Genomic DNA, 25,111 nt, shown 5'->3' on the forward strand with positions numbered 1-25,111 from the left:
CAAATAACGTTTTAAGCTCCAATTTACCCAATGTAATTTAAATAATAGTCTGTCAAGCTTGCTGGTACTGTAAAGTGTTGACAGTAGAATTTTTTGTCTGTTGAAGTGTTTAACAAATTGCAGTGGATTTTTGTTAAGTCTGGAATCTGGATAGTGGATTGGAGATCGAAGAAGAATTTTAATTTTCTGATTCTATTTTAATTAAACAAACATTAACAATGCCTGATCATTTAGGAGATGATATGCGGAAGATGAAAGATGATAAAGAGGAACCAGAAAAGGAGATTAAATGTGAGTATTCTTGGTAAAAACGATGTTGATATAATGTATTGTTAACGTTTCTTATATTAATCTATTGGCATTATTTCAGCACTCGATGAAGCAGATATAGCGCTTTTGAAGTCATACGTAAGTAGATGATGTATTGAAAACCTTTCAAACAAATAAATCAATACTTTTTTACACAATGACTGGCGTTTTTCGTGCTCTCATTCTATAACTTAGTATGACAATAATCATTGGCATAGTACCTACCAGAGTCCAACAAAAACGAAAAGGAATAAAATTAACTTTTTATATATATAAACAATTAATTAAGGTTTAGAATATTTATTTTCACAACTTGTCTGACGGGTTGTGATCCATTGCAAATTATTATCATCATAGAAGAATTAAGTCATTGGTATTCTATCATCATCCATGATAGAAAAATCAACTTGTTGGTGATATGTTACATGTTATAGGGGCAAGGACAATACACCAAAATAATCAAAGAAGTTGAGGATGGCATCCAGACTGTAATGAAAAGGGTTAATGAACTGACTGGCATCAAAGAATCTGATACAGGTTTGGCACCTCCGGCGCTGTGGGACTTGGCTGCAGATAAACAAACTCTACAGAACGAGCAACCTTTGCAGGTTAACCATAATTACCTGATTCCAGCCTTTACCCTAAAGAATGCATAATTACTTCTTTTTTTTAAATTCCATATAATGTACAGAAAGCAGAAAAACAATCACTACTTCACAAAGCAAACTGGTCTTCATACTAAATGCACAGTTCAATAGCAACAGTTGTTAACTCATCTTAAACAATAAGAAACTGTTGTTAAATGAATAATTGTTTAGAACCTTATCTCAATTATTCATTTTAAAGTCAACATCTCCCGAGGATGCTCCAGTTTCAGAGTGAAAAGTGTGTTGAGGGTATATTGCCCAAGATCTGTTTGGTGTGGAGTGAAATTTTAAATTACACCATACAGATTCTCCTGCTTTTCGCAGAGTATAGCAAATTAAGCCTTATTTTCATAATATATCATGGATTTTCACAAAGTAACACCTGCTTCTATCCAATACTTTGTCTCCATAAAAATTAGACATGAAATTTTAATGATCCCATCTAAATTTTATGAGGATTTATGGTGGTGAAATATAACTTTTCTACAGAAAATATAGCAAAACACTGTACACTTCACTAATATGTTTGCAGTATACATTCATTTGTCAGATGTTATGAAGGTACTCATATACTTTTAGTCCTAGTTTCTTGGATATTTATTAGAAACTAATACACAGAATTTTCCAATATTGAGTACACAAACATATAATAATTGTTCTAAGATACATTTTCTTAATAAACTCATTTCTTGATATCAGGTTGCAAGATGCACAAAAATTATCAATGCAGACTCTAACGATCCAAAATACATAATCAATGTGAAACAGTTTGCCAAGTTTGTGGTGGACTTGGCTGATTCTGTGGCACCCACAGATATTGAAGAAGGGATGAGAGTTGGGTAAGTTTGCTTTATTACTAGCTATAAATTCATTAGTGCAGAATTTCTGTATTCCAATTTCCCACTGTCTAAAGCCTAGCCTAGCCTAGCATTTTCCTCGTAAAAGCTTCCAAAAACCTCTTCTCACTTCACACTTCTAACAAAAAACAAGCCATGATGCCTGAAATAAAGATCATTATAGGTATATATAGACAAACCTTTTTAAAAAACAGTATGGTTTTAATATTTTATCAGCTTAAATAAAGTGGTGTTTTTTTAGGCTAGCAAACCAACAAGATTTTAAAGCATGCTTCTTAGAAGCAATACAGACTATTAAATTGAAACAAACATTTACCAAAATGTGTTTATTCCATCCAACACTACATTGTTGGAGTAAAGTATTGTACAGCATTGATACAGCATTGATACTAGCCATAAAACCAAGAATTATTTCAGTAGAGTTACCTCAAATAGAGTTTCTAAATAGTAATTCCTATCTATCAAGCCTATCTACGACTATTTTATGCAACCTGACCTAGTTGTAAATGATGATGCAGTCTAATCGGTTTTACGCGACATCGTACCAGAACGCTAAATCGCTTAGCGGCACTTTGTCAGTAGGGTGTCCCCACGCCGAAGCCTCCCCAGACCCGACTAGAGGAAAATTATTTGGAAATAGTAAATTCGCAAATTGATTCTACCGGTAATCGAAGTGAGGTCATCAAAATTATCCATATCCAGTCTTTACCATTCCTTATCAGGTACCAACCAACCCTAAAGTTTAATTTATGTACGAAAAACCAAACTGTTTGTCTACAAAATGTTGTTGTAAAATCTTTTGTTATTTTTATGCTAAGCTTAAATAACTGTTATTTGAGGACTGTCTCTTTTTTGACTCATGTGTTTTATTTGGAGACAATAGATAGTAATTTGTAATTAGTATTGCAAATTTCTGGTACTACTCTCCAATACCAAAATGTTCTTGAGCTTTCTACTTGATAATCAAAGCATGGCTATCAAGATATTAACTGGAACAACATAATTATTGATGTGTTTTCAATATCTGTCGTCATCGAATCAACCTATTACTGGCTCACAACAAGACACAGGTCTCCTCCCACAATGAGAAGGGTTTAGGCAGTAGTCCACCATGCTGGCCTCCACACACCTTTGAAAACATTATGGCAAAGTCCAATAATGATTGCAATGTTAATGTACATTGCAATCATTATTGGACTTTACGTATTTGCGAAAAGTAGTTATGCTTGTGGTATAATTTATTTTAACCATTTACCACTCTAGGAAAAAAAAAAAGACGGAAATATTTTTAAAAATAGGTAAAGAATTTGGTTAATATAATATTAACGAATATTTTTATGACACTTTTTAGCTAGAGTCGAAAGTTTAAAATTTTAAGTGTTACAGTAATTTGTAATATAAACTCTAAATATGTGAGAAAATTGCACGCCAGAAGGTGGCAAACTGTTGTAACTATTCCCACTTACAACACCAAAAAAAATGTACACAGTTAAAGCGATAAAATTTATTCTATTCTATTCTATAAGTTAGGAAACCTACATGTTTGTGAGCTCTCCAGGTTGATATGATGATGATTTATAAAATTAAGTATTGGTTTATCCAAGGGCCATAAAGGACATAGCTTTGTTTTCCAGTGTCGACCGCAACAAATACCAGATCCATATACCACTACCGCCCAAAATAGACCCAACAGTGACAATGATGCAAGTGGAAGAGAAGCCAGATGTCACGTACAGTGATGTGGGAGGCTGCAAGGAACAGATTGAGAAGTTGCGGGAGGTTGTTGAAACCCCACTGTTGCATGTAAGTGAGGCCCAATGGGTTTTATGGAAAATTAGCTTTATTAAAACTGGCATGTTTGAAACCCCTTTATTTTGAGCTTTCATGTGTTGTTATCGTATAATTTCATTCAAAAGTGTATGAATGTAAATTGGCTTTTTTTCATATTTAACTTTCGGCAGGTTAAAAGTTACCTTACATCTCATACATGCAAGATATATTTATAACAAATTTAATCTACTGTTGAATTTCTGTTTTAAACCTCATCAGATTATAGGTATATTGGCACCCTTATAACAAGTAATATATCTTTAATATATATGTAAATTTGTATTATGTTTCTTCAAATAATATCTCAATATAAATTTTGTTTTTGCCACACCCACACTCGTTTTTTTTCACACATCTCATGGTTGGCTGGTAGAAAATGCTTTTAGCATTAAGTCTGGCTTTTGTAAACCTTTTTTTTTTAGTGTGCAATAAAGAGTTTAAAAAAAAAAAAGTAACATTCGAGGCCTCTGAGAGGATTGTAAAAGGAAATGAAAATCAAATTAATAATAATTATTCTTATATTTATGTATCTGATCTCTGTACCAAAATGAGAAATCAGAAATTTTAATGTAAATAACCTAACCATTTTTTTGGTTTTCCTGGAAAAATCCTTGTTCAGGGGAAATAATGCTTTTCATTGTATATCATAGAATTCCACAAAGCAACGCCTGCTTCCAGCCAAACGGTGTTGCGTTCCTGGTAGCTGGATGGCAAATCCGCTCAAATAATGTATCTTATTTTAGCCAGAGAAGTTCGTGAAGCTGGGCATTGAACCTCCGAAAGGCGTTCTTCTCTTCGGCCCGCCGGGAACTGGGAAAACGCTGTGTGCGCGTGCCGTGGCCAACCGCACTGATGCCTGCTTTATTAGGGTTATTGGTGAGCAATGCCTTGGTTATCTTTTTGTTGAATGACCTGTCTGTACCCTTTGTCGCTAACTCATATTTCATAGGCAATCTAATTCTACCGAACGACCAAGTTTCGCAGTCGCAAAGTCGCAGCATTTTCCGTAGTGGCCCGGTGACATTCAGCTGTCCAATTCTTAGTAATTTTCGAATAAGTTGCGAACTGCTTGTCTTAACATAAAACATATAATGTGAAGGGTTATTAAAAATTATACACAGTGTAAATTAAAACCGAAATAATACTCTGAGACTTATCTGTGAAACCGAAACGCTACTCGTTTTTGAGTTTTTACTGAAATAAATCAGATACAGCCCTAACATAACATGAAGAAGTAAAAATCAAATGGCTCCTGTCACTTTGTGAGGTACGCGTCGTGTAGCCTAGGTACTATGCACGGGTTGGTCTTTTATCTTCAATAGGGTTGTCATAAGTAAACACTTAGTATTGAAAAATAAATGTGCTTCTTTTGATTTAATATTTTTACGGGGCGTTTCCTTTTGAAATATACTTATGCATCCTTCAACAGTATTTCGTAATTCCGTTACACGTTGTATATTATTAATTACATTACAAATTTTGTATGGAGTGGAAATATTTTAGGCAAACATCTTCGTAAAATGCAGACGTTTTAGCATGTATAGCATGAGTGTCTTGTTGTGCTTGTACTCTAAATGTAAATATAAAGACACAAGGCCTAAATGTATTTAATTATTGTTTGCAATTAGTTTAAAATTTAACTGGTTTTTAAGGAGTTTTATTTTAACCGTTTCACTCATTTCTGCGCTTACTATTTCTGCTTTCAAGCGCTACGCATGTATAGACTCACAAAACAACATAAAAAAGTAGTAGTAGTTTCCGGAGAGCACAAGGAGTACCATCCACAAATTTGATGGCATTTTGTTCAACTCTCCTAGATTATACACCGCTACCGGAGAGAAGTGTCATGTATAAGTGCTTTTGACATTGCGAATGCAGTGGGACAAATCGGCTTAAAAAATTCGTTCGTTAAAGAAAAATGCTTCATTTACACTTGTAAGAATCTTCGACATTTATCTTTTATCACACGCTTTATATGTTTGTAGCCGACTCCTTTGGATTTGAATTAAACCTTCTTCAAACTTTACAGCTATATCGAGGACCGATGACAATACACTAATTTGATAAGATTATTTCAACTTTCAGTTTGAAAAATAAGATTTGTGTTCATTTATATGATTTTTCCTCGCTGCTACCATCTTAGAAAGTTAGACTGCGTCATCTTTTACCATCAGGTGAGATTGCAGTCAAAGGCTAACTTGTAGCGGAATTTAAAAAAAAACGCATAATAAATACAATACCACGGGTCAACAAAGCGATATTATAACGAAGATAAATTAATGTATTGCTTTTTTATTTTATGTTAGGTTCAGAATTAGTGCAAAAGTACGTAGGCGAAGGTGCCAGAATGGTCCGGGAACTTTTCGAGATGGCTCGCAGCAAGAAAGCCTGCCTCATTTTCTTCGACGAGATCGACGCTATTGGCGGTGCGAGGTCAGTTCCAATTTTTTTTATTGACACACCTTTTACAGGAAACATTTTCTATATATACACTTAAAATTGACGGCCGATTGGCGCAGTTTGCAGCGACCCTGCTTTCTGAGTCCAAGGCCGTGGGTTCGATTCCCACAACTGGACAATATTTTGTGTGATGAACATTAATGTTTTTCAGTATCTGTGTGTTTATCTATATATTATAAAAGTATGTGTATGTATATTATTCATAAAAAATATTCATCCGTTATCTTAGTATCTTTTAATACTACAAGCTACTTTTAATTTGGGACTAGATGGCGATGTGTGGATTGTCGTAGTATATTTATTATATTATGATAAAATATTACAGACAAAATGCTTCTCCTAATACTATGAGTGATCTCTTCAAGGCTACCTAAATAAAAGGAATATCATCAACATAATATAAATATATTACCGGCCCACTTCAGGCCACGGGTCTGTTCCCACAATGAGAAATGGTTAAGGCCGTATTCCACAACGCTAGCCCAGTTCGGATTGGTCGACTCCACACACCTTGGAGAACATTATACAGAACTCTCAGGCATGCAGGTTTCCTCATGATGTTCTCCTTCACCGTTCAACCAAGTGATCTCAATTGCTTGTAACCTAAATATCACTTACTTCAACGGTGCAACATAACTTAGGAATCCTCCTAACACATAATTATTAACATAACTTGGAAAAGTTAGAGGTGCGTGCTGGGATTCGAACTCGGCCCTCCGATAGTGAAGTCGAAGTCCTACCCACTGGGCAATTACCGAAAGGAATATACTATTAGTTCATTAAAATAATCCTACTAATATTACAAATGTGAATGTGTGGATTTTTGTTACTCAATCACGCAAAAACGGCTGAACGGATTTGGATGAAATTTGGCATGCATGTAGCCTTCGACATGGAAAAGAACAAAGGCTACCGTATATCCCGATTCCTTAAGTATTTTCAAGATTTCCATTTCCATTCATCCATGAAATGCAATGCATAAATTTCGGCATAGAAGGTATGACAGCCGTAGCTTAGTGGTAAAGCGCTCGGGAATAGATTGCTCGGGAGTCGCAGGTTCGAATCCTGTTGGTACCGAATATTTAAATATGCATTTAAAACTTTATAAATTTCTTTAAGTTATGTAGTATAATAAAGTTGTAGTAATATAAGTTACCGAAGAGTAAAGAAAGAGTACCACCCACAAGCTTAGGTGGCATTCTGATACAACTCTCCGAGAGTATACACCGCTGTGAACATCGTTGTCTTTCCAAAGTGGTTCTGACAACGCTACAGATGGCAGGACAAACCGACTATCTAAAAAAATGTAATTATTTACATAGCTTTGAACAAAATATGTAAAAAAAGTGCGTTTTTGATGGAAGTATTAATTTATTCACGTAACCGCCCCTAACGCAACGAAGCGGACGTGCGAATTAGTTTAATTTTAGATTATCTCCTTAACTCTTGTATATATAACAATACAAAGTTGGCCTTGAAAAAAAAAAAACTTTTTTGTTATTTGATATGATTGAATATTCTATGCCTAAAAAATTACTCGATTTAACTTTTAATATATGAATTATTTTGAACATAAAATACGTTATTGTAGCTTATATTTACTAATGTATAAAAATTTTAATACAATATTAATTCTAACGTGTCTTATTGTGAAAATAATCTTTTCATTATATACCTATGTACCCGTCACGTTGTTTGTCCGCGATGAACTCCTAAACTACTTAACCGAAAAAAATACTGAACCCAAAGCTGTAATCTTTTAAATTCGTGTCTGTCTGATTGTCTCACCTGGGCCGCGCATCATGCTAAGCTACTAAATGAATTCAAATAAAACATTGCACGATTTGAGCTACTTTTAGTGTAAAATATCTAAAAAAAAACGAAACAAATAAAGTAAAATGCTATATGAATTTTAATTATTAAAAAAAAAATTGTCTTTACACTATAAGTAACTGCAATATTGTTCACATTAGACACGTAAGAAAAAAATATGTTCACATACTAAGACATGTATGAAAAAATTATACAAAGTATAACTTCAAAATCGACACAATAAAGATTTCTCAGTTAGTCGCTGATTACAGCATATTATTGAACTGTTGAGATCAAAAGTAATGCCTGCCTCCACTCAATCTATGATATGAAGCTTGTTAACTGCAATATTGTTCACATAATAAGACTTGTATGAAAAAATTACACAAAGTATAACCTCAAAATTTACACAATAAAGATTTTTCAGTTAGTCGCTGATTACAGCATATTATTGAACTGTTGAGATCAAAAGTAATGCCTGCTTCCACTCAATTTTTAATATTAAGCTTGTCAACAGATTCGACGACGGAGCCGGCGGTGATAATGAAGTGCAGAGAACTATGTTAGAATTAATCAATCAGTTGGACGGTTTCGATCCCAGAGGCAATATTAAGGTAACTCTAATTTATAACATTGTGAAACAAAAAGGCACCATTTTGCAATGGTATTTTTTTTTTTTTACAATAACTTCATTGCACGAAAACAGATAAAAAGTAACGGTTATTAAACATTATTTACAAGCAAAAGTAGACCTTATCACTTATAGTGTAGTGATCTCTTTCAATTTGAAGTTACTGTACAGCAAATGTGAATTGTATACAATAAAAATAAAAGTGACTTTTGACAGCAGAGGTCGCCTGTCACATATTTGACGGCCGATTGGCGCAGTGGCGCAGTAACCCTGCTTTCCAAGGCTGCGAGTTCGATTCCCGCAACTGTAAAAAGTTTAAGCAGTGAACATTTATGTTTTTCACTGGATGGGTTATCCAGCCGGATAATATATATATAACGTTGTTACTAAAACACAATCAGGTTTATCCGTTGCTTTAGTTACTATTCTGTTATCTCTTCAGCAAAAAAAAAACTTTTGGTTTAGAATGCTGCACCTTTCAAATGTACTCAAGATGGCATTTATTCAAGTTTTTGTTTTTTCAGGTCCTCATGGCGACGAATCGCCCCGACACTTTGGACCCCGCGCTCATGCGACCCGGGCGTCTCGACAGGAAGGTGGAGTTCGGCTTGCCGGAATTGGAAGGGCGCGCGCACATATTCAGAATACACGCGCGCTCCATGAGCGTTGAGCGCGACATCCGGTTCGACCTGCTGGCGCGACTGTGCCCCAACTCCACCGGCGCTGAAATCAGGTAATGACTAGAGATGCGCCGAACATTCGGCGTACTGCCGGAGAGTCGCATGTTCAAATCCTGTCGGTTACGAAATTTTCATGTGCACTTTAAAATTTATTTTCTCCAAGTTTAGGTAAAAATCTTAAAAAAAATTATAAATGTGTCATCTCTCGTTTAAAAAAAAGGTTTCTCATTATAATATGGACCTTTTAAAGGTAGATCGAGACTACAATGTTTCCTCCTAGATGGCGCTACAGTCGCTATAAAAAGGCATAATCCCTCTGTACGTGTGTACAGTCACGGGATTCGGACTAAACAATAAGTAGTCCAAAAGTCTACCAGTGGTCAGATAAATGTCGAACGGAGCCAAGGTCCGAGTCCTCGCAGAAGGCACCCTCGGGTCGCCGTCTCTCATCTACCTCCGATGTGGTCGAGTCCCGGGGCTCTTCTCATGGCGAGCTCTCGCGCTCGCCCCACTCCCCCGGTGACGCCATAGCAATCCCTCGGTTGGTTATCGGAAAGTGTCCTTCTGAAAATGCGGGAAAAAAATGTACGTGTGTATGTCACCTAAATCCCCTTAATCAGTAAATTTTGATGAAATTACGTGTGCAGATTTCATCGGGTTCCTGTTTTGATTTAAATCCATTTGGAACTAAAAGGTGGCACTACTTATCATGCAGGACGACGTCTGTCGAGTTTGCTAGTGTTTAATAAAACATAATTGTTTCAGGTCTGTGTGCACCGAAGCGGGGATGTTCGCGATCCGAGCGCGCCGCAAGGTGGCCACCGAGAAGGACTTCCTGGAGGCAGTCAACAAGGTCATCAAGTCGTACGCCAAGTTCTCCGCCACGCCGCGCTACATGACCTACAACTAAATATCGTGTTGTCTATATAAATTGTACTTTATACTAATAAAGAAAAAAAAAATAAGTTACAAAAAAAGATAAATAAATTACTATCAGAATTTTGTATCGTCTCATTAACATATTCATGTTTATTTATTTCTATTGCCTAGAAGTTTGCGATTTGCACTGCGATCACAACGAAGCTTTGATTCTGTACGGACGAGGTTTTCAACTTTTGTATATTTTATCATGTACATAATATAAATAATAAAATAACATCGACGCATTAGGGTAAACCTTGCCCATTTATGACAGATGTAAAATTTGAGAAAATATATAAATGTTCGTTAAATTTAAATATTTTAGTAATTTCATACATTTTGTACTTTGACTGACAATTCAAGAACACTGCCATAGCAGTCGCAAGCATTTTTAGGCCAGGAGAATTACGGGAAAATCTTTCAGATATGGGAAAGTCTTGACGTAACTTAGATAACCATTGAAATCGCTGGCGAATCGTATAAGTATTGCATTTCTCGGGGTGCTCCAGCTTGAAAAGGTGTGCTAATTGCATAAACAACGAAAAACTGAAAAAAAATGCAAAAATCGCGTTTTTTTCCGGAAACAATCGCGTATATCTCGATAAATATGCATTTTAGAGAAAAAATGTATACTTATAAATTTGTTCGTTATGAAATTTCCTATAAGATAGAGTTGGTCCGATATCCATAAATTTGCAATTCTCGCTGCAAAATGCTCGAAAGTGCGAAAAAAGTAGGTCAAAAACAAGGTCATTTTAAATTGTTTATTGAACAATGAAAAAATTCTTCAATCACGCTATAAATTTCAAGAAAAGTACTTGGTTCCAATACAAATCGAACGCCGTAAGAGCGGTTACGATCGGGCTGATAGTTTTTGCATAATTCTATTGTTAATTAAGCTACCTTGAAAAAAAGACCTTTTTTAAAATTTTGTGCCAGGCTCAAAGTTATGAATCTTTTTTTGCGCCCCCGCTTTCACACCTTCTTGGACCCTTAAACTATCATACGCAATTGTTATCTTAACCATTTTTCAATTTTTAACAACTTTTTGAGCGGTTTTAAAAAGTTGAAAATTTTTGGCTTTTAAATAAATAAGCCTCTGAAGCGGGATTTGCGAGTGTGAAAAAATCGAAAGGTAGGGAAAAATAGTACTCGGAGAGACGCTTCTTTTAAAAAAAAATCATCCAATTTGGTCCGTTAGATGTTGAGATATTACATTCCAAAGTTGGGAAGGGTTTGCGGCGTAACGGTTAATGATGTAACAATAAATTTTATACCAATCGATACGTTTTTCCGAGATCTTTTCCTATGTGCTTTAAAAAATGACATAGGATGTGTGCATCACGCGCAAAAATTAGCATAAACATAATGTAGTGCGCGCTCGGAGGCGCGCTCGGGCCGGAAGTAGGAGGGGTGGGGATAGAGTGCGAAACTTGAAACGGGCGCTTCAAAATCGGCGCGCTCGCTTCAGGGTGACTTATCTCGGCTTCTACTGCACCGATTTTGACCATTTTTTTTTTAAACTGGGGTACAAGAAGGAGATAAATTCAATTTTCGTAGTTGCGTTTATCAATTTTTATAAATAAACAATCTGTATTCGATTTTCATAAACATGCATTTTTAAATGTTGCTAAAAATTAATGCTAATCGTGATATCATTATTGGGCACACATTGTACCTTGTAAAATAGTATTAAATTGAAAAATTTCATGCTTAAACTTTTTTATTGTTTGCTACTATTCTCCTGTCTACGCTAATATCTACTCACGTCGGATAATCTGTACAAGTTTGTGCCTGCCTTTGGCATTGTAAATCGTAATTGCTTTTAAATGACCTTATCCCTTAATTTATTATCTTAGCTATTAACCATGCACCAAGACACAAGATTAAAGTAAATTATGCGGTGTCTAGACAGTCTCCAGGTGTCTACATGGACTTTAGACGGACAGTGTCTCGAGGTGTCTAGACAGGCCCTCATTAGGCCCACCCCTGTCCCACCCCTGTCCCACCCCTCGCCACCTGAATTAGCCTTACCCTGACAGTGGTATAAATATCGTATACGTCGATACGTAAGTCAGTTTGGAAGCAGTATCCATCGAAGCAACAACTAAACGGTTGCCGAGGTATTATTGTGGCTACAACTACAAACAAATATATATTTCAAATCAAAGTGTATAATTGTGTGTGTTTCTGTGTGAGCTGCCGCTGTCGAGTCTCTTTGTATACATAGGCAGCAGGAACCGTTAGGGGTTCTTTTCAAAAGGATCGCAGGTAGCAAGCCGAGGACGGCCGAGCAGAGAAAAATTCGAAGAAGGTCGTCAGTTTTCAAAGTGTGCCCAATAGTGCAACATCGAGTTCTGTAAGGAGTTTTGAAGCCGAAAAGTATCCAACATTGTATTGAGTGTAAATTCTTCAAGTGAAAATTTAAAAATATAATAATAAATAATATAATAATATATAAGGTATAATGCGTAAAACCGAGAAATCGAAATTGTACGATCATTTTCAACCAATGTACGACGAGCCATCGTTAGATAATTCTTGTCATGTAATTGATGGAGGATTTTTGTTGCATAAGGTTGTGTGGCCACAAAAAGAAACTTTTGAAGTTATTCTTGATCGATATGTAACTTATGTAACTAAATATTTCGCCGCTAATAGCTTTATTATATTTGATGGTTACCCTGAAAATTTAAAAAGTAGTACAAAAGGTGCAGAACGATTACGTCGACAGGCTAGAAATTTATGCGCAGAAATACAATTTGATTTATCCATGACCGCAACAACATCGCAAGAAAAGTTTTTATCGAATGATCGCAACAAAAATCGATTTATTTTATATTTACGAGAAAAATTGGAAGCCGCGGGATTTCACACTAAACAAGCTGGAGAAGACGCTGACACTGTAATTGTTGAAACCGCTATAAATGTTGCAACCGACGAAAAGCCAGCTATTATTGTAGCTGAAGATATAGATGTTTTAGTTATTTTTTCACAACGAGCAGCTGAAGATAAGAAAATTTACTTTTTAAAACCAAGTAGAGGAAAAACAGCTGAAAGGCTTTACAATTCTACATCTTTTATCGGCGAAAATGTAAAAAATCTGGTAGCTTTTATTCACGCGTTCACTGGATGTGATACTACATCTGCTTTTTTTAAACAAGGCAAAGCTAAAATTATAAAATTATTAGAAAAAAATACAAGCTTAAATGAAGAAGCTTTAATTTTTAATAAAACAAATGCAACTGCAGAAGAAATTGAAAACGCTGGCAAAAAAATCATTGCAGCTATGTATGGCGGTACGAAATCTTGTAATTTACAATTAAATGAACTTAGATATTTATGTTTTAAAAGTAGCTCTACGAAGAAAGCTTTTAACTTAGCTATGCTTCCGCCAACTGAATTAGCTGCAAAGCAACATACGTTCAGGGCATACTATCAAGTGCAACAATGGCTCGGTAATTCGTTAGACCCGACACAGTGGGGTTGGAGTGTTAGAGATAATAAATTACAACCAACATATACAACTGACTTACTAGTCCCTGACAATATACTTCGGGACATCAGTTGTAAATGTACTAAAGGCTGCACAAAATCTTGCAGCTGTGTCAAACACGGATTACAATGTTCCGATTATTGCGCAGGATGCCACGGTCAAACATGTAAAAATTGCGAAAAAAATGTATTAGATAATATAGATATAGAAGATAACAGCGATGTCGATGAGAGGGAAAATGATGTTCAATTCGATGTAGAAAGAAATATGTTAGATGAAGATTGCGTTTCCGACAACGAAGACAGCAACGACGAAATTCCGTGTAAAAAACAAAAATTAACGTAATAAATCAATTTTTTAATAAATAAATACTATAGTTTATGTAAATGTAATGGAAATGTCAATATTTTACAATTATTTATACCTTATCTTCTGTTATTCAATGTATTATAGTAATTCAATAACAATAAAATTAATTTATATCATTATTCCGCATAAATTTTCAATTTAATACTATTTTACAAGGTACAATGTGTGCCCAATAATGATATCACGATTAGCATTAATTTTTAGCAACATTTAAAAATGCATGTTTATGAAAATCGAATACAGATTGTTTATTTATAAAAATTGATAAACGCAACTACGAAAATTGAATTTATCTCCTTCTTGTACCCCAGTTTAAAAAAAAAATGGTCAAAATCGGTGCAGTAGAAGCCGAGATAAGTCACCCTGAAGCGAGCGCGCCGATTTTGAAGCGCCCGTTTCAAGTTTCGCACTCTATCCCCACCCCTCCTACTTCCGGCCCGAGCGCGCCTCCGAGCGCGCACTACATTATGTTTATGCTAATTTTTGCGCGTGATGCACACATCCTATGTCATTTTTTAAAGCACATAGGAAAAGATCTCGGAAAAACCTATCGATTGGTATAAAATTTATTGTTACATCATTAACCGTTACGCCGCAAACCCTTCCCAACTTTGGAATGTAATATCTCAACATCTAACGGACCAAATTGGATGATTTTTTTTTTAAAAGAAGCGTCTCTCCGAGTACTATTTTTCCCTACCTTTCGATTTTTTCACACTCGCAAATCCCGCTTCACAGGCTTATTTATTTAAAAGCCAAAAATTTTCAACTTTTTAAAACCGCTCAAAAAGTTGTTAAAAATTGAAAAATGGTTAAGATAACAATTGCGTATGATAGTTTAAGGGTCCAAGAAGGTGTGAAAGCGGGGGCGCAAAAAAAGATTCATAACTTTGAGCCTGGCACAAAATTTTAAAAAAGGTCTTTTTTTCAAGGTAGCTTAATTAACAATAGAATTATGCAAAAACTATCAGCCCGATCGTAACCGCTCTTACGGCGTTCGATTTGTATTGGAACCAAGTACTTTTCTTGAAATTTATAGCGTGATTGAAGAATTTTTTCATTGTTCAATAAACAATTTAAAATGACCTTGTTTTTGACCTACTTTTTTCGCACTTTCGAGCATTTTGCAGCGAGAATTGCAAATTTATGGATATCGGACCAACTCTATCTTATAGGAAATTTCATAACGAACAAATTTATAAGTATACATTTTTTCTCTAAAATGCATATTTATCGAGATATACGCGATTGTTTCCGGAAAAAAACGCGATTTTTGCATTTTTTTTCAGTTTTTCGTTGTTTATGCAATTAGCACACCTTTTCAAGCTGGAGCACTCCGAGAAATGCAATACTTATACGATTCGCCAGCGATTTCAATGGTTATCTAAGTTACGTCAAGACTTTCCCATCCCAACCTGTAACCCTCCTGGCCTATTTGCAAGCAGTAATTATGAAATTATGGCCTTTAGGTTGAAATCCACTGCAGTGCTCCGTATATATCTGTGATTTAATTCACATAGCTTGATTATGGTAAATGTCCATTTTATCAAAAATAACGAATATATTCATATCAGAATAAAATGTACTCATCCTGCCATTTATCCGACTCACCTTTATATTTTTTTTTTCGCCATATTCAACTTCATTTTCTCATGGTAGTACACACTGGACTAAGGTCAGCCAAAGTTAAAAAACTTTACAAATATTTTCTTGGCGAACTGAATCGGTAAACAAAGAAGATATAAACACTAGGTTATATAAGTACCATTGCAATGAATAGTAGAATAATAAAAAAAAAACCACAATATGGTTTCTCTTCCCAGTATCTAAATACGTTGTACTTACGTTTTCGGGAAACTTTATTTTATACTTTTTTATACCAGCAACATTGTTTTTTTGCAGTAATCTTGAAATCTAAACAAACGAGGGTACCTAGTTTTTAAAAAGTTGGCATTTGTCGACGTTAATTAACAGATCTGTAAAAATATTAGGACGCGAGTGGTAAAAACACAAAGTTTCCTTTCCTTATCTTTCTTTAAAATAGTTGTTTGGTTGAATGACTTAACTTTATTTCCTTTGAAGACCTATTTAAGTTCTACTTAAACAAGAAAATGTCGCAAACGGTAAGTTGATATCGAGCTTTGAATTTTTCTCTTAGTTTACTTAGTATAAACCATATAAACTATAATTTTATTTTTGGAAATTAGGTAGTATAGAATGAAATTTCAAAATACTTAATAGATTGCATCATATCTTACTACCAGGTGAGATTGTAGTCAAGGGTGTTGTGGAATAAAAAAAAATGTATTTATGCAATAATAAGAAAGAATAGTTTTTGCCAAGTTTAGTTGTGTAGGTTTAATTTTTTGTTAAAAAATATAAATCAGAAAACTATTGTTATTTATGAAAATATAAAAATATAAATTGTTGTTGTTTTAGGAAGCTTTTATTGACGTTGTTGAATTATGCGGAATACTACAATGCTTAGGGTTCCACGTGAAATCCATCGACACTCATTTTGAAAACACCAGTCACGACAGTGCCCGCACTGTCGTTGTCGACTGCCAGGTAAAGTAGCGTACAGGGCGATTCAAACTTTATGTCGTCGTGGAAGTTAGCTGCGAGTATAGCCTTGCGCTGCTAGTACCTACCTAACATGGTAAGCTTTAAGCTGATGCTGCGCATCAAAACGCACGAGGTTCTGGAAGTCATAAAGTTTGGATGGGTATGTTTACATAGGTATTATACATAATACAATCTATTATTTTCTTGCATCTCTTATAATGTAAAACATCTTTCACTAATTATTTTTTAGTGTAAAGATCGTTTTGAACATAAAAATAATAAAATCTTACTTTTAAAAAGAACATATAGTATGTATATTCTTTGTTTTTATTTTTTTTAACATGTTTGTTTTTCTTCTATTTTTTAAACATACTTTACACTTAAAATGAAAACATTATTGACACAGGACAAGTAGGTAAAATAAAGAGAGCGGCTAATAGCGTTTTCCACGTGTAGTAAAATTAGTTTTTCTACAAGTGTTTCTGAAAGGTAACATCTTATTCCTGTATCTGTATCTGCATCTGTTATCTGTGTTTACCTTATTCATCTCATTAACATCTTTCTTTTTTGATGTTCTTTTTGGGGTGTGCAATAAAAGTATATTCATTCATTCCTGCCTAGTAGGTATCTAATAATCTTGACAGAAAAACTCGCCCGGGTCCTACGTTAGTACGTATAACGTACATAATCAATAACAACCCATTATAGCGGCCCATTATACAGGATCACGCGGATCTCCCAGAATGATACGGGCTTAGGTAGAAGCCCACTGGCCAAGTGCGGATTGGTGGACTTCAAACCTCCACGTAACCCTATTAAATTTTGACAGGCATCAGGGCTACATGTGGTCCTGGAAAACGGCAACGTGTCTTGTTCCTGCCCAACGGTAGCCAGCCAACAGAACAGCGGGATATGGCAAGTGTCTGGAATTACGGGCGGCAAGCAGTTGGATAAGGTTTGCTTGATCACCTTTTGACGACCTCCCTGGCGCAACGGCGAGCGCTGTAAATTTAGGAGGTCCGGTGTTCGATTCCCGGCAGGGAAAATTTGGGAATTTATTATTTCTGAATTTTCTTTAGTCTGATCTGGTGTGGTGGAAGGCTTTGGCCGTGGCTAGCTACCGCCCTACCAACAAAGACGTGCTGCTAAGCGATTTCGTATTTCGGTGCGAGGTCGTGTAGAAACCGATTAGGGGGTAACTCCCTAACAGGTTAGCCCGCTACCATCGTAGTGTATCATCACTTACCACAAGGTGAGATTGTATTCAAGGGCTAACTTAATAAATTTACAGTCAGCCAGTCATATTTCCCTTTTATAGTTAACTAAATACAATAACTACTAATCTAACGACCCAGTTCAGGGTGATTGCTGGAGTAAGCCGATTAAAAGAGTCACATCTTTACCGAATGTACTTTGTTAAGGAATTCGGCAGTTCCATCCTCGGATCTCTCCCAAAGGGGCATCGGGAACGTCTTACTAAGCAACTCCAGGACATCGTGCGATGCATTAAGGAACACACCGAGTCAGAAACGGAAAAGCAGAAGGATGGCGTCACCAACAGATCCGCTAGCATGATTGAAATAAAAACTCCGGAAAAAAGGTACCTCAAAAGGAAAGAAAGACCTCGGATCTTCGACCAATTATGGGGCTGCAAATGGCTCCGCGATCTCTCTTTCCTTGGGAACAAGTTGCCATCTTTTGAAAATCGTGATACTAGAATCATAAAGTAAGTTTTCGATACCATTTACTGCTCCATAATTAGGGAGACGTGTATTTTTGCAAACCCTTAATGAAACCCTCGTGCTTAATTAAAGAATAAGAAATTCAAGAAGAAGAAGGAAGAAGAAATTCAAATATATGTCCAGCCAATGCCTGATCCTACCAAAATTATTATAATTGGAGGCCATCGTCTTAGGGAAGCTCGCCGAAGGGATGCCAATATTCCCAGTGTGCTGGAGTGGCAAGTTGAGACAGCCACAAAACCCCTGAATTTGGCATTCCCTATGAAAGACCTGTGTCCATCAGTTTATACCATCATTATCATATCAACACATTACCGGCCCACTACAGGGCAAGTGTCCTCCCACAATATTTCCTTATATATTGTGTATATAATGAGGAATAAAATATACGTGGTTTTTTCTTGGCAATATGATAGCGACAAGTTTCGCGACTGGCCCACAGGTTTGTTAACGTGAAAGCTTGCACAATGGGCACTGATACTAGATAGGAACCGGTTCCATTGTTCCAGCCACCTTCAGCTGAAAGCGGATACGCCGACGCGATACCGTTCGCTGGACACGCTCACCGGCTCCAATCCGGGCCCCGAGCCGCTTCCCGCGCCCGGCCTTCTGTACAAGCAACACGATCAGGAAAATGACAGCAAAGTATTGAGTTACAACCACCCACTTATAGACTCTGTGCTATAACAAAACCCTTAATACAAGTTTTCATCACCATTATCATATCAACACATTACAATAAAAAGGGTTTAAGGCCGAAGTCCACCACGCTGGTCCAGTGAGACCTGGAATTATTCAGGTCGCGTCACCAAGTTCACCTAATTCCACTTTTTCACAGTCGCAAATCCTCTACTTCTGATTTTTATTTAACAAGCTTTGTGACTAACGATCCAGCTGAAGAATTGTAGGCAAATTTGAGTATAAATTCAATATGTATAAGATCCATTTTACTCTGCCGTTTAAGCATTTAGATTATCGAAAACGATTTCTCGATTGCGAGCGTGCAAATATTAAACTCTGTACAGATTTTGTTTTAAATTAAAGTCATAAGTATGACTTAATTTTACAAATTTTCTGTACGAATAACTTTTTATTTTCTTTTTTTTTTATTAACGATAGGCCAGCGTTTGACGACAATCATGCCCGTTAGAAAGCAATTATGAGGTCTAGGTTGGAGCACGCTTGCCTAGAAAAAGCCTATTCACTCTAGCCTTGAAGGTACTCAAATTATACGTGGCAGGAAACACAGTTGCCGGGAGGGCGTTCCACATCTTAACGGCACGTATCAGAAACGTGGATAAAAAACGTTTCGTGCGTGTTGATGGAACTATAGAGGAGGTTGGAAAATTTATAGGTGTATAAGTCATTCTGGTCTAAGCACTGCTATGCATGAACTTTACAGGTGCAAGCAATGTGTCCCAGGCAGAGCACCTACACTTTGTCCACTCCAGATAGCTCGAGACGTCGCAACAAAACATCGAGGTATCACTGAATGGTCATCTTCTTCTTCTTATCCAGCAATAATTAAATTTTAGACCATAATAAATTTTCAGTCCAATACAAAAGACCTCAAATTCCGTCCTCGAGAGTTTGATCGCAGCAGAGAAGAGGGCGGAGGAATTACGCAGTGACCTGTCCAACGTCATTAAAGAATTGATGGACGATGGAAGATTTGATTCATCTTCCTCGCTTGCCTTAGATGTGTCCAAAATTTCAATTTTAAAGGTTAGTTTTTCAACTTACCTACGCTTTTTTGTAAACTGAGCAGACTAATAATCGAAAACATAACCTATAAAAGTATACCCCAGATAGGGTCAGTCCAGTGCTGGAAATCATGAAGTTGCGACGTAAGATATGATTGTTAGTGTTTGCACTTTGCATATTTGGCAAACATAAATAGACGAAAATATATGTAAATTTATATACATCTCATTTGTAATGCAAATTTCGACAGACTGACAGACATTTAGACATGTATCAAATACATCAAATACATACCGGTATTTAATTACAATGGTCCGAGGGCAAATCTTACACCAAGAGTTCTTCTTCATCTATCAATAATAGTACTCGCATAAGTAAAGACTCAAAATATGCTTTCAGGTTCCCGATAGTTCAAGAATTCAATTCGCGTCAAGTCCCAATTTATCTGGCCTAGGATTTCAAGAGGAATTGACAAAAAGGCTAAAGGGTGTGGAAAGTGCCTCAACTTCTAATTTGGCGACAAAATCAGCAGCGAAAGACACAAAACCTTCTAGACTTCGAAGAATTTCACCAAATCTCTTTCGAAACATTTCTAATTCCTCCAAAGTTGACAAGGAAAAACAAAATAACAACAAAAACAGCAAACTAACCAGTAAGTTAATAACAGACCAGTATCCACAAACATAAATTACAAAGCAAGAGTAATCTTCGAAGCATTTCTATCAATCCAGATAAAATTGTAGCCTTGAAAAAGCTTAACTGATTTTATATAGTTTATAATGGAGACGAATATTCAGAAAAATTGAAGCGAGAAAGGGACGTTTTATAACGACTATCTATAATCGTAAGTGTCCTGCTTTGGGGTCTCGCCGTCAAATTCGCTAACGATCTTTCACTCGGGCCGACCAGAACTTGACCATGTTGTGGTTGACCTGAGTGCAAACTGAATGCTAAGTGATTTTCTGCCTAAGTTTGCTTATTTGATCGCGTGAAGGTTAACTACGATTTATATGGTATTGAAAGAGCGCCATCTAGTACCATTAAGATTTCCCAATATTGTCTGTCTCACTAAATAGCGCTCCTTCGATCGTCTTAATCTGCCGCAAGACTCTGAGGAACTTATTATTAAAGATATTTGACCGAAAATGAATAATATTTGCAGGTTTGTTCAAACCAAGAATAGTGACACCAGTGCGGGCGGGTACTCCCAACACTGACGCAAGTCCAAGTCTTAGCGGATCAAAGAAAAAGTTTAGTCATATCAAATCCACAATACCCAGACCGGCTTCTGCTGCTTCTAAGAAGGATTAATTTTCTTGTTATTATGATATATTTTAACCATATAAGCTGTGCTAATGTGATTCGAAATAAAGATAATATTAAAATTTTATTTTAGAATTTCAGTGTTGACCGTGACAGTAAGCACGTATGTACACCTATGAAAACGAACAAAGCGCAGTGCTTCTAAGTTTCTGATACGCACCGCAGAGATCGTGATCGCCCTTTCGGCATTATTGGTATACCTAATGAAAAGCGAATGAGCCACTTCTAGTACGCTCCACCTTAGGTTGCCGCCCAGAGCTAGAGGTTTGAAAACAAGTAGTACCTACTTATTTTAAAAGTAGACAACTGTACATAGAAAGTCAACGTTTGAGACTGTTACAAAAACTATAAAGTCTAATTTATGTTACAATAATTGAAGAAAAAACTTACTTCAGAATTCGGCACTGATGGTAAGTTGGCCTAATGTGCCCAAGCAATTCCGCCGCGATAAGGCTGAACGTGTGTGAAGTCCACCAACCCGCACTTAGACAGCGTGGTAGACTTACGCATAACTCTTAAATTGACCATAATTTTAGCTGTTTATTTTAATCTATATATTTGCATTAAGAAGTGCAAAAGAGTTTGTCAATATTAAAATATTTGTTGTCATTATTATATTTTATTTATTAAAAACACATTAATTTTCTCATTCATTAGATTCATCCGAATTACTACAACTTCCAATCAATCTCTCCACTTCTTTCTCAAGAATATTGTTTTGCTTATCTGAACAGTGTTTATGTGATTTGCAATGAGAAGATGCACCACCAACTCTACTATCTTTTTTACTTGATTTACTATCTTTCTCTTTATTTCGCAGAAAGTGTGTAGTAACCGGATACATAACACTCTCAACTAAGTCCTCTTTAATACCATTTCTACAATGATCTCCAATATTTTGATCATTGTTACTTAATTTTTTCTTATACCCCTTAATGCTAGCAATAAATTTATTATATTCTTCAAGCTCATTGTCAGAACTGTCTTCTGCCTCATTATCTGATCCATTTTTCTCGATACATCTCTTATTTATTTCTTGTGTCTGTGCTTTAGTTGTGAGTTCTTTTAAGGTACGCCTTTCTTGTGTTTTTCTTCTCTGATTCTTGGCTAATTTAAGGCAAATAGTGGCCTTTGGGTACCCAGTGAATTGTTGATAGGAAGAACCTTTTTCTAAAGCCGAAAAACTGTTGAAAAATGTTCTTGGATGTATCTCCTCAGGTGTTTCATTTAATAAAATATACGCTTTCTTTAAAAATGCTTTTTTATCAATTGGATTTTGCATGTGAAAAAAGTTTTCTAGCTGCTCATGACTGTTGAGTCTTTTCAGGGCATTTTTTTGGATAATATTATATGAAACAACAGCCATTAATAGAAAAGCTGGTTCATTACTGAGAATATGATCCCAGATTATCAGCCATTCTGAGCATGTTAGCACTTCACTGAAAGCAGTTTCTAATATTTTTAATGCATAGGTTTGACTTGTCACCCCGTTGCCACAAAAATGGTCCAGCAATGGTTGGTCATGTTCTGCTAAAATGTTTTCAATCATGGCCAATATGCTGATAGGAGGAAATGGTGCATACTCAAACCAGAGCTGGCAGTTGTTAATTAAAACTGTTGCTACACTTTCAAACAATAATAGAGGATCTTTTTGGAGCACTTTTACAAATGGGAAAACAAAACTAGGTAAAAACTTCATGACTCCAAATAGTGGACACCAATGGGCTAAACAAGACAGCAATCTTTTCAAATTTTTCAGTGTTATAGAACTATGTATAGTAAATTGCTTCTCAATACCTTTGTATGCTGGGTGGATACCTCTTTCAAGCAAAGCAGAGTAAGCCTTTTTATTTCTGGGTGTAACAAGAAGAGATCTCCAAATAATTGAGCGAAATTTATCAGGATATTCTCCATATTGCATTAAAATTCTTCTCAATCGAGCACTGTCCATACAAATCCTCATCTTTTCTTCGACTTGTACTTTTGTAGGTGAATGCTTTTCTTTCACACTTTTATGAGTAAGAGATGAACATGGTAATTCTTTTTTCAGTGGTTCCTCAACAGAGCTTTGAGCTAAATCCATTACATGAGAAGTTTTATATATATTAACTTCGCCTAACTGTAAAATACATAGAAAGTATTTACCTGTAGGGCTCACTAGAAACTTTCTTATACCTGATGATTCAGGATTTATCCTGTATATAATTTTGTGAGTATCTAAATCAAGAAAATATAGTATGCAATCACTACTTAATATGGCAAGGATTTTGTTAGCACCACCATCAAACATCTGCGGTATGAAAGCAAGTTGTTGAACTCCAGAAATTTTATACTTGAGTAAGTCAAGGGACCGTATAGCTTTCCATGTGTCCATACTGAACAATATTAATATTGGTGCAAGCCCTGCAATGGCCATTGCTCTGCCATTCATTGTAAATGCTACATTTTTTAAATGCTTCAACTCATTTGGTATAATTTGTTTTACAGATTTCATTGTTTCGTGTCTCCATATTTGCACAGTATCATTATGGAAACAGGCGACTAAGTAATCACCACCTGGTGTGAACAGGATTTGCTGTATCTGAGCCCCGGAATAGGTGTTCAGAGTGAAATATTTAGTATAATTTCTAAGTTCCCACAATATTGCTTCAATGTGACTAGCTGTTAAAAGGTTGTTTAATTTGTTATTCGAAAACGCAATATGTTTAACCGGTGCTGAATGCCCAGGTAGAGTGAAGTTTACTTCTCCGGTGTCGCTGTCTACGAAATTAATTGCGAATGTCTTAGCATTAGCAATAGCAATAGTATCTAACTTATGAGGAACGAATACCATGGCAGTACAGGGGCCCTGGCTTTTTAGTTTCCAAAACTTTAAGTCGGCAAAATCGAATACGAATATGTTACCAACATTGTCGGCACATGCGAGTTTCTCATGAGAATCCTCGAATGCGCCGATGGAGAAACGGATTCGGCGACTTTCCCCGTTCGCTCCACGAATAGTATGATGGAGTTGCAAAATGACACCATCCCTTGGCTTTGATTTCAATTTAATATCGAATTTTTCTACATTATCACCTTCACCTTGGTTGTCAGATTCCATCTGTCGATTCTTTCAGACACAGGAGTCATTATAACAACGTAAAATTATCATTATTTTTCCATAAATCACGGTGTATTCAATTTTAATTTGAAATTTGGCGGAAGCGTAGATCAAAATGAAACATACAAATGTCAATTTCACTGACAAGAAACAAAATCAATAAATCAACAGAAAACCAACACCCCACAGACTATTAAAAAGCTTTTATCTAAGAGTATTCAAACCCTACCTTTGCGCATACTGAGTGATTCTATCCTTTTTGCCTATATTACATAAAATCCCACAAATTGGCTACCATTACAAAACTGGCGGTGTAGTATTGATTATTATAATTTATAACATGTGCGTTGCTCTATCTAGTCTACGACGGGTCGGCTACTCATAGGATTATCTTTAAATATAACGTAAGCTCTTCTGTATAGACTAATGCTCATTTACTAAGATCTACATGAAATGGTGGATTTGCCATAACGCGGACGCCCAGGCCCAAGTTGGCCTGGGTCTAGAAGAGCCAGGGGCGGCCAATCGTGACAAACAAAGTACTGATGACAACAAATGCAGAATTATAGTAAGTATTCATTTTAATTTTTCTAGTCTGTTCTGTTGGGAGACTTCAGCAGCGGCTAGTTATATCCGCACTGATGAAAACGTGCCGCCATGCCATT

General features: G+C 36.0%; 3 protein-coding genes across 4 annotated transcripts; 2 read left to right on the plus strand and 1 right to left on the minus strand.

The window, feature by feature from the left end:
• The first annotated feature begins 97 nt into the window (after positions 1-97).
• On the plus strand, positions 98-10,226 carry LOC120631313 (26S proteasome regulatory subunit 7). Its single transcript, XM_039900818.1, has 10 exons — positions 98-291; positions 371-408; positions 744-917; positions 1,656-1,795; positions 3,448-3,616; positions 4,387-4,519; positions 5,950-6,076; positions 8,433-8,529; positions 9,071-9,279; positions 9,992-10,226. Exons 1-10 carry the CDS (start codon positions 219-221, stop codon positions 10,134-10,136), a joined length of 1,305 nt encoding a protein of 434 aa, XP_039756752.1. The 5' UTR covers positions 98-218; the 3' UTR covers positions 10,137-10,226.
• A 5,725-nt stretch (positions 10,227-15,951) lies between these two features.
• On the plus strand, positions 15,952-21,413 carry LOC120631190. Of its 2 annotated transcripts, XM_039900667.1 has the most exons (9): positions 15,952-16,135; positions 16,452-16,580; positions 17,407-17,532; positions 17,999-18,177; positions 18,829-18,964; positions 19,722-19,801; positions 19,873-20,044; positions 20,423-20,675; positions 21,186-21,413. In XM_039900667.1, exons 1-9 carry the CDS (start codon positions 16,124-16,126, stop codon positions 21,332-21,334), a joined length of 1,236 nt encoding a protein of 411 aa, XP_039756601.1. In that variant the 5' UTR covers positions 15,952-16,123; the 3' UTR covers positions 21,335-21,413. The 2 variants fall into 2 exon arrangements, with proteins under 2 accessions (XP_039756601.1, XP_039756602.1); XM_039900668.1 differs by lacking the exon at positions 16,452-16,580.
• Positions 21,414-21,977: 564 nt separating this feature from the next.
• LOC120630953 (TBC1 domain family member 31) lies at positions 21,978-24,561 on the minus strand. Its single transcript, XM_039900321.1, has one exon. It carries the CDS (start codon positions 24,444-24,446, stop codon positions 21,993-21,995), a length of 2,454 nt encoding a protein of 817 aa, XP_039756255.1. The 5' UTR covers positions 24,447-24,561; the 3' UTR covers positions 21,978-21,992.
• Positions 24,562-25,111: the final 550 nt, after the last annotated feature.

This window comes from Pararge aegeria, chromosome 17 (assembly GCF_905163445.1).
Source record: "Pararge aegeria chromosome 17, ilParAegt1.1, whole genome shotgun sequence".
NCBI lineage: Eukaryota > Metazoa > Arthropoda > Insecta > Lepidoptera > Nymphalidae > Pararge > Pararge aegeria.

Excerpts from the sequence above, each read along its gene's own strand:
- LOC120630953 (XM_039900321.1), bottom strand. The coding sequence starts at position 24,446 with ATGGAATCTGACAACCAAGGTGAAGGTGATAATGTAGAAAAATTCGAT.
- LOC120631313 (XM_039900818.1), top strand. The coding sequence starts at position 219 with ATGCCTGATCATTTAGGAGATGATATGCGGAAGATGAAAGATGATAAA. Across the intron at positions 1,796-3,447 it reads GAAGAAGGGATGAGAGTTGG|TGTCGACCGCAACAAATACC; the intron begins GTAAGTTTGCTT and ends TTTGTTTTCCAG. Across the intron at positions 9,280-9,991 it reads TCCACCGGCGCTGAAATCAG|GTCTGTGTGCACCGAAGCGG; the intron begins GTAATGACTAGA and ends TAATTGTTTCAG.
- LOC120631190 (XM_039900667.1), top strand. Across the intron at positions 17,533-17,998 it reads GCGGCAAGCAGTTGGATAAG|GAATTCGGCAGTTCCATCCT; the intron begins GTTTGCTTGATC and ends TACTTTGTTAAG. Across the intron at positions 18,178-18,828 it reads ATAAAAACTCCGGAAAAAAG|CCACCTTCAGCTGAAAGCGG; the intron begins GTACCTCAAAAG and ends CCATTGTTCCAG.